We start from the raw sequence: 11,337 nt of genomic DNA, 5'->3' as shown, positions 1-11,337 counted from the left end.
GAGCCACTAAACCAGCTCAGGTTTTTATTGAAAGGCTGCTGCTGCATTCAGTGTTTCACTCCACAGATTCTGGCTTTTTTATGGCAACTATTTGTCTTTGCTACATGTGAAGATCTTTGTTTTTGTCCTCTTTGCACTGTTTCAAGTAGGCAAACAGTAACAGATGAGCATTAAACCACTACTGCAGTTTTTATTTATTTTAGTAACATTTGCAAAATAAGGGTATCTTTTAAACCCACCATATGAGTTGCCTTTACTTACCTCTGAGAGTTCTTAAATTATCCAGGTGTTTTAACTCCTGACCATCCCCCTGTGCCTTTTATCACTTTGTTTTTCAAACATTTCCTTCAGAGACCAAGACGATTTAGTTTGTTAGACTTTACATACAAGCAGCACCTCTCCTGGATATTATAAACTATTGTTTACAGATGGTTCAGATTTATTTGCGAAGCCTATGTACAATAAAATAAGAATAAAATTTACGTACATTGCTGCCTACCAGAGGTATATTTTGGATAATAATGTTCAAGCACAACGACTCATTTCATGTTTTCTGCTTTCAGAAAAACATTCTAGATATCAGATCACACATGATTCCGCTGTAAAGGGCAGAGAGAATATTGTCTTTGAATATTCAGTCTTATGCTGTTTTCTAATAAAATAAATTCTCAGGAGTGACTTCATCTGTTGTCTGACGCTTTTTGTCTTCATTGAAGGACGACACTAGATGTCAACTTTCACCTTTATTCACAAGCAAAGATCGCAATCTTCAAACTGCGGTGCTTTGACTGCACAAACTCAAATAAAACAACTTAGGTTAACACGAAAAACAATCTACACATGTATTAGAGCGTCCATGTTTGTTTTTTTGGAGGGTTACTGTTTTTTTATTATAATTATTTTCATCTGCCTAATTAGTTCCAACATAGTTTTGAATGCTGTGGTGTTGGCACTCAGCAGGCTTCACGTCAGCACCTCATGATGAGGAGGAGAGGCGTATGCTGCAATTGTGGGGTTCTGATCCTCCTCTTAACGCCAACACAAGATGGAGCACTGAGCCGCCCTGGATCTTGTAGTCTGCAGCCGTCTTCTCATCATTCCTAAAGACAGGAAGACATGAGGACGGGGAGCTGTGGTTTTAAAAAGAACACTTGAGGACTGATCAGAAAAGGACTATGAAGTGAGATGGCTCACATTTGTTTTCCGCTGTAGATGAGCCTCTGTTGCTGCGGAGGGATCCCTTCCTTCTCCTCAACCCTTTCCTTAATTCGCTCCACCTTGATGTAGGAGCACACAAAGAACAAGAACACTTAGAAGCTGGCGGAATGAGTGGTTTAATAACTAGTCTGCTTCTTAATCTTATTCCCAAAACAGTCTTTATTTCAGAGTGTCACCTTGTCAGTGGGCTCGATGTCGATCTCTATTTCCTTTCCAGTCAGGGTCTAGAAATGAAAACGTTAACAGCATGGGTGAGATTTAACATCTCTAACAAACAAGCTTCTCATTAATCACAAGGCATCTGAAAGCTGTTCAAACCCACATCAAGGTGAGATTTCTAACTATATTACACCTGTGATTTTCTTAAGGCTTAACAGATAAACCAGAGTTAGAATGAAATTTGAAAAAAATGCAGACAAGATTTTAACTTTAGCGGTAGTTTTGTGATTTTCTGATTGCTACACAAGGCGTTGGTAAAGTATTCACACCCCTGTGAAAATGTCCATGTGTGAATCCATTTAGCAAGACTGCTATAATTAATTCATACAAAACCCTTAGGTAGGAAAAGTCTACAAAAAATAATAAACACCCAGGAGTTGTTTCACATGTCTGTAAGTCGCCTATCCCATCAATGTGCGGTACGTTTAATCATTTAGCATAAATTTGGTAGGGTTTAACATGTACACCCATGAATATGTAGTATGGGTTGTAGAGGAACTCCGAAGCCAACTTGTTTTCCTTCTGCGTTCAATTTATATTGCAAGAAAAAGTTCGGAAGCAGTTAATTACCTAACTAAAAATGATGTAATAACCTTATTACTAGATACTTTAACATTATTCTGGGGAGGCGCCCTAAAGAAAATCACGAGTAATGAATTGTTCACATTCCCTGAGTAGAAATAACAAACCGGGACCAGTTAGCGAACAGCAATGAAGTTAAGCCTCAATAAAACATTTTTTACCTTAACTTTGATCAGCATGATGAATGAACTCTATAAGTTTACTGGAAAGAGAATTAACCTTAAACAGAACAAAACAATTGCAAAATTAACGCCTTACAACGTGCTCGTCAAGCTAGCCTGACCTTACTTCCTGTGTAGCAGACCAACATCCTGACTGGGACGGCTTATCACAAAACACCAGCGGAATAGTTCCGCTGCTTGAACTGTAGCACTACTACTAATAATAATAAGAATTTCAGATAAAAATACCAAAGGAAGTTATTGCCAAATATTTTTTGTTGCTTTTATCCATTTTTTTGTAAACTTTGATAGTTCATTTATTTGACTATTTGTTTATTTTTAAGTCCAATACGAGGACTGTAAATGCAGCTCAAGTGTATTTTTTTAGGTATGTCTTTATTGAGTCGAGTGGCAGTTATTTGTCAATGAATAAAGGTTCAAGGTTACGTCAGTGTTCAGTATAAAATCAGCTCTTTTCACAGCTCTTTGTAAAACAATCCATAATCATATTTTGTTTCAATATAATCTTTGCTTGTAAATAAGTTTAAAATAGTAATAATAAGTTGAAAGTAATAGTTTACATGTATTATTGTCCATGTCTAGAAAAGTACAACTGTAAAAACAAACCTCCAAACACATTTTTGTTGCTACAAAAAATGAAAAAAAAAAAAATCCTTGATGTCATTTATTTATTTATTTAGTCAGTCAGTCATTTTCTACAGCTTCTTCCACAGTGGGTCGCGGGGAAGCTGGTGCCTGCAACCCACTATCTCCAGCAGTCTATGGGCAGGAGCCGGGGTACACTCTAGACAGGTCGCCAGTCCATCGCAGGGCACATAGTCTACTAAATTATTTATTTATTCATTCCACATTCATTCGATATTCAGTTCTTCCTGGGGCCTGTGAACGCAGCACCTCTCAGATCAAAGCCCTGCCTTCGCACAGATGTTGTTCATTCAGCTGATTAACTGAATGGTGTATAAAGAACATCAGCTTGGTTACGTTGACATTCTTTAGTCATGGTAACTCATTTCTGTCTAGGTGTTGTGCTTTTGGCTATCTTGGCCACAGCTGTTGCTGATCCAGGTATTTCTCACATACCTGTGAAGATAATTGGCTGTTTGATGTCCTTTTGAGAACTTGTGCGTTCATTAAAATAATCATGGAAATATGTCTGCAGATATCAAAGTGGTCTGTGCAAAAGATTCTGTGAGAGTCACATGGAGGGTAGCTCCCCAGTTTGTGCCTTATGCAGCTCGATTCTTTCTTGGGAACTGCATGCCGTCGACGTGGAAAGTCCTCCCAACTGGAGAGGGAGAAGCAAGTTTTAACTATAAGTTCTTTGATTGCAGGTTTACCAAACAGGTAAGGTTCTTGTAATGTGATGCAATATGTCAATCAGTCCCTTACGTTCTCCACTAACCTGTTCTTTCTCTGCAGTTAAAAGGGAAACACATTATTTATCAGAACCAGCTGTCCTTTAGGCCGCAATCAAAACCAAAGTCAGCCATCTTCACCTATCCCATCCAATGTGTCCAGAAACTGTAATGGTGAACGTTTTTAATTTCACTATGCTAAAATGCAAGCTATATTGCTAATGTTTTACTTTGTTTCAGAGCTGAAGAAAAAGTTCCCCAGTTCCTGAATCCTGGATCTGGCGTTTCTGAGGGACACAGTAAGCTGGTCTTCCACATGGAACTTCTTAATGGTAAGTTCTTGTTCTGCCAGGTAAAATAATGGATAGATTCTGGGACAACTGACTTATTACATTTTTCTTTTCTCCTCAAAGAGCAATTAACAGGCGTCTCAAAGACAAATGTGATTCCCCTCGGCTCATTCATGCCAATATGGGCGGCAGTGGAGCAGAAGTCCCATCAGCCGCTGGTGTTGCTAATGGATGAGTGTGTAGCAGCCTCCACACCAGAGCTGCACCCTGGGAGCCAAGTTTATCCCATTGTTGGCAATAATGGGTAGGGGTCAGATCCAGTTAAATTTAGTTCCTTGACTTGTTGTTGACTTGAGTATGGTACTACTAGGTGTCTTCTGGAAAGTAAAAGGGGAAGCTCGCTGTTCCTTCCTCGGTACCACTCGTCTGCCATAATTCTCTACCTGCAGTCATTCAAGTTCGGGATGGGAGGAGAGGTAGGTCTGGAGTTAAAGTGACCTTTTGTTTTTCTTTGTGGTGAACTAACTATGTGCTTGTTAGGTGTACATTCATTGTAATCTGATTGTATGGGATGGAGATTATCTTGATCAACGCAGGAAGGCTTGCCATGTGAAAGATGGGAGGTAACTTGGCTTTAAGCTAAATCTCATGTTAAGTACTTAAAACTGCCAAATCTCAACAAAAAGCCGAGTGTGATGTGACAAAATGTTCTGCTTGTAAGATGGGAACTACTTGATGACCCTATGCGACACTCCCTCTGCAACTGCTGTGAAACCTCCTGCAATCCTCGCACCAAAAGAGCAGTTGACTGGGGTATTCCTACTTATTTCTCGTCCCCCTTCATGGACTACATAGTTTACTTTCCTGATTTTTTTTATTTTTATTTTTTTATATATATATATCTTATCGCTCTCTCCTTCTGAAGAGTCTTTAAGCAGCCATTTCAACTCTATGTTGGGACCCATCATCATAGTGGACCAGCCAGATTCTATGGCAAATGCCTCATTGCTGGACACTGGTGCAGCTCAGTCAAAGGTGATGCCTGCCTCAAGTTTTTGTCTAATCATTGCACCAATACATGTGGCTAAACTAACTTTGTCTTTACCTTTTGCAGAAAAGGGTTGATCTAATTTGAAGCTACAGCCTGTGGCACTCATGATTTACAAGGCTTTGGACACCAGAACCTGCTATTGGTAGACATGACTGAACTTGGAAAGGAATGTTTGTGGGATATTTGTGCAATATTAAATAAACCCAGTTTATTCTAATATTTGTTTTGGAGTTGGCTATGGCTCAATAGATGTAATTAAAACCTGAGTTGCACCAATAGGCATAATTGTTGTGCTACATCAAAGTATATCCTTGAATTGCATTGAAGGAAAAGGTGCAACAGGGATGAGCCTTGAGGATTGCCAAGCAAATTAAAAAAAACTTTGTGGGTGTCAAGGAGTGGACTGGGACTAGAGTTGGTGCATCAACATCCAGAATGCACAGATGGATCCTACACGTGGGTTACAAGCATCTTTCCTGGGCTAAGGAAAAAAACTGGACTATTACTCACTGGGCCAAAGTTATTAGATTGAACTATTTGCATTTTATCTGAAAACAAGGTCTGAGTCTGGAAGAGTGGAGACAAACAGATTAAAGTGTAATGTTTCCAGTTGGTGTCATGACATCTGCTGGTGTTGGTCTGCTGTTTTCTGAAGCCCAGTTGATGCAGTAAACTCAATATCCATTATAATGGAGTATTGTAGGAAGAAAAGATGCCAGACCAAATGATGCAGATGACTTGAAAGCTACCAAAGCAACCTGGTCTTCCATTACACCTGGAGAACCAAATCGTGATCACCTCCATGCCTTGATGTAGTAATTCATGCAAAAGAAGGCCCAACCAAGTTTTGTGCAGAGAAATTAACATGTCAGAAGCCTGACATTTGTTTGAAATGTCCTTTATTGATCTCTAATCCAGTTTTGAGACACTGAATTTTTGGGTTTTTATTAACTTTAAACCATCAAAATTCAAAGGGGCCTAAAATATTTTACTCTAATCTAAAATGAGTGACAAGTTGAATTTTTTCACAATTAAAGCTTTTGAGATGTATATGTCAAAGTTCTAAGTGATGTGAACTGCTTCTGTATTGACCATGGACATCAGGACACAATGGTGCACTGGGTGAGGTAAGGGAGCCATGAATTTATAGTTGAAAATAATCACTGGCCACTAAAAATTGCACAGGGGAGGAGTAAGTAGCCATCTTAAATATGTTCATGGAAGCATATGAACTGCTCCGTTTCAATTAATCATCTAGGGTCGGAGGAATCTTGAGTTTGGTTTTTGCCAAGCCGTCAATCCTGACGCACATTGGTAGAAATAATTTGCTCAATTGTGCAAAATTGACTTGAAACAGATGCTGGAGTGTAAGGATATCTAGTTCCAGATGTTTAGGTCATGCCTGAATTAACATGACTCCTATCTTTAAAAATGGGATTTAGTTTTTACTTAATTGATCATTACATTTTATGTTAAATTATGGTGTCCATTAAGGTACACAAAAACATGAATTCAGAAAATTTACATATTTAAGCTTAAGGAAAAATTGATTTTTTTATTTATTTATTTTTTTATCTGCAGAAAAGCTGGTCTGAAGAGGTGAAGATAATGATTTGTCATGTTTGAATAAACAAGCCGTAAGAGTTGTTCATCTCTGAACCTGGATGCTGGTGCCTTTACAGCGGATGCTGTGCAGCACAATTAAAATCTGTCTCAAAACAACTATCAAAAATGTTTAATGTCCTAAAGCCTAAAATGTCCATCTCATAGTGTGTAACTTTGATTTTAGTAGAATGTTTGGAGTCCAATATTGGGCTAAGATTTCAGCAATAAAACATTCTCTGTAGTTTCCTCTTGTAAAGTCTAAGTCAGACTTTTGCAGATTAAAAAAGTGATTTTTAAATTGTGCAGTAATGCTAATGCAGAGGATTCAGTTATTGTTTAAATAAACTGATTTGTTGTACTAAATGAGGTTCCATTTGGAACAAAGCAGTCTGGTTCCCCATTAGTTTAGATAATGATGTTCAGCAGTGGCGTGCACATACATTTTGGGGGGCAGGTGCTCAAGTGGAAAAAAAGGGCACCTTGTGCGGCACATGGAGCTGTCGGTTGCCTTTGTAGTGTGAGATTTATTACAGGCACAACATGAACATAATTTATATGTATTACTAAGCACCCACAAAACAAACTGTCCTGTGGGTTGAAGGGAAGTAACCACCCAGGAAAAAAAGTCAAAACAAGAATGCATTTGACAAAATTCTTAAGATTAATAAGGCAACAAAATTATTATAGACTGATTTAAAGTTAGATTACTGATTCACAACCTGAACTTCCTGAGTCAAATTTGAAACTTACGTTATGCTTCATTTTTTGTCTTTTTACACACTGAGCACAACGTGTTTGTCTTGACTATATCATTCTGTACTTTTATCACAAAATGTCTTCTGCACCAAATAACCTTATGTTGTAGCAAAGCAGGTTACACTGCCAAATTTACCAGGTAGGTCACACTAAATGAGTTATCTTCAGAAATGTGAGTAACCAGTGACCATTGTACAGTGTAAATCAACTATATCCAGAAAATGAGTTATAAAATCTTTATAGTCAAAATGAAACCAACAGCAGAGAATATAATCATAAGAAGAATCATCTATACTTCTGCATGTAGCCAGTGTGATATATGACAGAAATTATTCTTCGAGAATAAAAATGAATGAGATTACAAGTCCTGAGAACTGATAAGATGTCTGTTATTTAGAAAATAAAATATTCTGATCACATCATCATTTTTACACACACAGAAGTAGAAAATACAACTTAGCCTACATGCCCCACATTTACTGAACTTTATTAAAGGTATTTTAGTAGTGTATGAATTGTAATGTTAACCAGCTCATTTGGCCGTATTTGCAATAAAGAAAAAAAAAACATGAGTCAAACAGAAGTCATCATGGACCATTATAGCAAATGTAATACTGACATCTATGAGATAGATTTTAATTTATTTATTCTAATGTAATCTAAGAGTTAAATCGTAGACATTCACCCGGCGCCTGGTGGCGGCCATAGAAGACATAGCGGGTAAAGGTCTAAAATTGATTGGCCTGTTCTGTTTAGATAAAATGGTGGCAGGTGAAGTTTTAACTTTTTCATCTGAACTTTAGGAAGCAAGTATATTCGTTTGGTTTGTTTCCTGGATGGTTAGCCGGCCTGTCGGCAGGACAGGGCTCAATCTGATGTTGTCGATCAACATTTCAAAACGTGGGGCACTGGTATTATAGGCCTTTAAATTCAGAAATTTTCCCTTGGGCCCCACACTATACACTGTAAATAAAAATAAAAAGATTTCAGGAGGGCACTTTTTTGTCCATAGGATAAAAGGGCAGGTGCTCTAGCATAACCTCGTGTCTATCTGTGCACGTCCCTGATGTTCAGTAATTTTACACCTGCAGTGCTGAACCACCAAAAATGACAAATATTCAGCAACTCTCTTCCTTCCCAAACTACCGCCTCTAATCAAACAAGAATCTCTTTTATTTTTAACAAAGGTAGGCCCATGTCTAGACTTCAACTTATTATGTATTGTTGCTCCCTCAACAAATTAGATCTCTTTATTTTTTTTGTTTTAATGAAGCATGATATACTATTTTAATATAGTTAGAAATCCAATTTAAAGAGATGCTACTTTGTGTGAGCAATCTGACGTATATGTTTAACTTTCTAGAAAAATAAAATCAAGTGCAGGGTACAACCACACACATACACACGCCTAACAGCTATTTAGAGAGGTCGGTTGACCTAACGGTTATGTTTTCGGACTGTGGGAGGAAGCCACGCATGCATGGAGAGAAGTTGCAAAACTCCATACTGACCTTCCAACTGTGAGGCAACAATAGGCTATTAACAACTGTTCCACCTCCGGTTCATGTTTCAGGTTTTTTGGACAAGAGCTCGATCAAGTGGAATCACATTCCGAAAAATCCCAAGTGGTCAAAATGATTCTTAGAATCCTGGACCGTTACATTTTCCAGTCCAGTTGTCCATTTTTTTAGGCATGTGTGTTTTCTAAATGACCATGTGGGCAATTTTTCATCTCCTCAATAAAAATAGCAAAATAAAACAGAAACTTGGTGTATGAAGTTAGTCAAACTTGAGACTTCATATCATTGAAACTGGACTTTTAGTGTCGGCAGAATGGTTACAGCAACAACAGTAGGCATCTATGAAGGTCATAATATCATACATGACTGTGCAACAACACAAAAGACATTGGTGTGCTTCAAGTTTGATTTATTGAATATGTTATAAAAACAATGGTGAACACAGCATAGTTAGGTACATATTTGAGGGGGTGGGTAGAACTATAAAGTTATTTTATATAATAAAACTACTATTTATATAATTAAATGAAACATCTTTTGGGAGATTTGAATTGGAGCCTTGCTGCAATCAAACCAATTAAGGTCTGACGTGTGACTGTTGCTGACAGCCATCAGGTGAAACTCGTTGCCTTGATTGAACCTCACCAGTCAGAGAAAATAAAACCCCTGCTGAGACAACTGTTCAGTATTCAGTCAGGATGGCTTTCTTTTGGCCTTGTGTGCTCCTTTTCTGGTTGGTGGCAGTTGGGTTTGCTGCTGCAGGTAAGGGTTCCACATTGGTTTTTTTTGGAAACTTTTTTTTTTTCTTCAGCTTGTTTAGACTAGTGTCTTATTATTTTTCAGATATGAAACTGGACTGTGGGCCAGGCTACATGACTCTGGTTTGGACAGACAGCAGATCCCAGGCTGACCCGTCGCTGTTCCGTCTTGGTAGCTGCTTCCCCACCAGCTTTACGCCAAGAGATGTGGTTTTCAATGTGGAACTTGATGACTGCAACTTCAGGAGACTGGTGAGTGGGAGAGACCTGGCCAAAGGCAGTACATTTAAGCCTCTTAGTTGTCTTCCATTCACTTCTCATACAGGTTTCTGGGAATGAGTTGAACTACACAAATGATCTGCTCTACACTTCGTCTCCTGACTCTTATGTGCTTCCCTTCACTCTGCCAGTGGTCTGTTCATATCAAAGGTAAGGGTTAGGTGAATAGATTGCTAGACTTAAATGTATTTTAGTACTAAACTTGCTAAATTAAACTTTATTTAGGCCCAAAAACTGGTACCCAATGAGATCTGATCCGGTGTTCTCTACATATGGGGTAGAGGAATTGGTATTCCACATTAACCTAATGAATGGTAGGTGTCTAATTATCACTGTAATGACTGCGAGGGACTCTCCATGGTTGTAACTAAAGAACACCTTTTGTTGTTTTTTAAAGATGACTTCTCAGGGCCTGCTGAGTCTACCACCTTTCCGCTGGGTTCCATGATTCCTATCATGGCTAGTGTGGAGCAAGTGACCCATCAACCCCTGCTGGTGCTGCTTGAAGAATGTGTTGCTACCACCACGCCAGACCTCCAGATTGCTGCTGACATGTATACCATAATCACCAATAAGGGGTACTTCAGTTAGCAGTGTGTGTATATGCATTTTTGGCCCCCCCACTGTAGGAGTCTAACAACTGTTCTTACTCAATAGGTGTCTTGTTGACAGTGAAAGTTCCCGCTCAAAATTTGAAGAGAGGCAGAATGTATCAGAGCTCCGGCTATTGCTGCAGGCCTTTAGATTTGGGCTTTCACAAGAGGTTAAGTGTCTGGATTTTGTTTGATAAAGAAAAATGGAAGGCTTAACTGTAAATGTGTTTTTTTTTGTTTGGTTTTTTTTTAAAAGGTATATATTCACTGCACCATGGCTGCTTGGGATCCTAATAGTCTTGACAACACTAAGAAGGCCTGCCATTATGTGAAAGATCATGGGTAAAAAAAAAAAAAAGATTCCCCTTTTAATATCTGTAAATAACTTGACACTCGGGTCTAATATTCTGCTTGTTTTAGTTGGGAATTGCTGGACAATCCTGTGTATAGCAGTTTATGTGACTGCTGTGACTCTACCTGCAAGGCCAGAAAAGCAAGAAGTCCAGGAGCAGGTATGAACTTTACACCCTTGAAACTGTAACTTTCTTGTACTAATGACCCTGTTTCTTTAGGGAATGGTTTGGTTCAGAAGGCAGTTATTGGGCCACTTACCATTATTGATTTGGCTTCTTAAGATGTTGGGATGGAACTGGATCATCTGGAGAGTCCTTATCAATAAAATGATTAACCTGGAAGCCTTTGTCCTTGCAGTCTTTTTGCAAAGAAATTATGTGCCACACGAACGTGTAAAGTTTGAGTTCAGTTTAAGGCAATGCAACCTTAAGAGGAAAGTCTAAGGGAAGACCTTCTTGTCAGACTATGGCTGTAAGTAGGAAAAATGGTATTACACTGTCTTTCAATTTGATTTAAACACTTTAATGGATGACAATTTAATCTTAAACTCTAGCTTTTGGGTGGGGGGTCAACAG

At 38.5% G+C, this 11,337-nt stretch overlaps 3 protein-coding genes across 3 annotated transcripts; 2 read left to right on the top strand and 1 right to left on the bottom strand.

Annotated features, from left to right (window-relative positions):
• Nucleotides 1-730: 730 nt before the first annotated feature.
• Nucleotides 731-2,338, bottom strand: nedd8l (NEDD8 ubiquitin like modifier, like). The gene is made up of 4 exons (XM_047368375.1): nucleotides 2,181-2,338; nucleotides 1,395-1,442; nucleotides 1,195-1,277; nucleotides 731-1,100 (listed from the first exon to the last, which is right to left on the bottom strand). Exons 1-4 carry the CDS (start codon nucleotides 2,196-2,198, stop codon nucleotides 977-979), a joined length of 273 nt encoding a protein of 90 aa, XP_047224331.1. The 5' UTR covers nucleotides 2,199-2,338; the 3' UTR covers nucleotides 731-976.
• Nucleotides 2,339-3,107: 769 nt separating this feature from the next.
• Nucleotides 3,108-5,114, top strand: zp3f.2 (zona pellucida glycoprotein 3f, tandem duplicate 2). The gene is made up of 10 exons (XM_047367543.1): nucleotides 3,108-3,266; nucleotides 3,361-3,545; nucleotides 3,621-3,724; nucleotides 3,797-3,888; nucleotides 3,970-4,150; nucleotides 4,217-4,322; nucleotides 4,387-4,469; nucleotides 4,568-4,659; nucleotides 4,772-4,881; nucleotides 4,961-5,114. The coding sequence occupies exons 1-10, from the start codon at nucleotides 3,200-3,202 to the stop codon at nucleotides 4,979-4,981; spliced, it is 1,041 nt and encodes a 346-aa protein (XP_047223499.1). The 5' UTR covers nucleotides 3,108-3,199; the 3' UTR covers nucleotides 4,982-5,114.
• A 4,266-nt stretch (nucleotides 5,115-9,380) lies between these two features.
• On the top strand, nucleotides 9,381-11,103 carry LOC124869594 (zona pellucida sperm-binding protein 3-like). Its single transcript, XM_047367544.1, has 9 exons — nucleotides 9,381-9,540; nucleotides 9,622-9,788; nucleotides 9,862-9,965; nucleotides 10,041-10,129; nucleotides 10,213-10,393; nucleotides 10,473-10,578; nucleotides 10,665-10,750; nucleotides 10,829-10,920; nucleotides 10,981-11,103. Exons 1-9 carry the CDS (start codon nucleotides 9,477-9,479, stop codon nucleotides 11,040-11,042), a joined length of 951 nt encoding a protein of 316 aa, XP_047223500.1. The 5' UTR covers nucleotides 9,381-9,476; the 3' UTR covers nucleotides 11,043-11,103.
• The last annotated feature ends 234 nt before the right edge of the window (nucleotides 11,104-11,337 follow it).

The sequence above is a fragment of the Girardinichthys multiradiatus genome, chromosome 6 (genome assembly GCF_021462225.1).
Source record: "Girardinichthys multiradiatus isolate DD_20200921_A chromosome 6, DD_fGirMul_XY1, whole genome shotgun sequence".
NCBI lineage: Eukaryota > Metazoa > Chordata > Actinopteri > Cyprinodontiformes > Goodeidae > Girardinichthys > Girardinichthys multiradiatus.
Note: the sequence above shows the minus strand (reverse complement) of the source record. Positions and strands in the feature narration are given on the sequence as shown.

Bases quoted from the DNA above. Each gene is read 5' to 3' on its own strand.
- nedd8l (XM_047368375.1), bottom strand. The intron at 1,278-1,394 runs GTGACACTCTGA...TCCTACATCAAG, and splicing joins ACATCGAGCCCACTGACAAG to GTGGAGCGAATTAAGGAAAG. The intron at 1,101-1,194 runs GTGAGCCATCTC...TCCTGTCTTTAG, and splicing joins ATCTACAGCGGAAAACAAAT to GAATGATGAGAAGACGGCTG.
- zp3f.2 (XM_047367543.1), top strand. From the start codon at position 3,200: ATGGTAACTCATTTCTGTCTAGGTGTTGTGCTTTTGGCTATCTTGGCC. The intron at 4,660-4,771 runs GTATTCCTACTT...CTCCTTCTGAAG, and splicing joins CAAAAGAGCAGTTGACTGGG to AGTCTTTAAGCAGCCATTTC. The intron at 4,882-4,960 runs GTGATGCCTGCC...TACCTTTTGCAG, and splicing joins CTGGTGCAGCTCAGTCAAAG to AAAAGGGTTGATCTAATTTG.
- LOC124869594 (XM_047367544.1), top strand. From the start codon at position 9,477: ATGGCTTTCTTTTGGCCTTGTGTGCTCCTTTTCTGGTTGGTGGCAGTT. The intron at 10,394-10,472 runs GTACTTCAGTTA...CTTACTCAATAG, and splicing joins ACCATAATCACCAATAAGGG to GTGTCTTGTTGACAGTGAAA. The intron at 10,751-10,828 runs GTAAAAAAAAAA...TGCTTGTTTTAG, and splicing joins CATTATGTGAAAGATCATGG to TTGGGAATTGCTGGACAATC.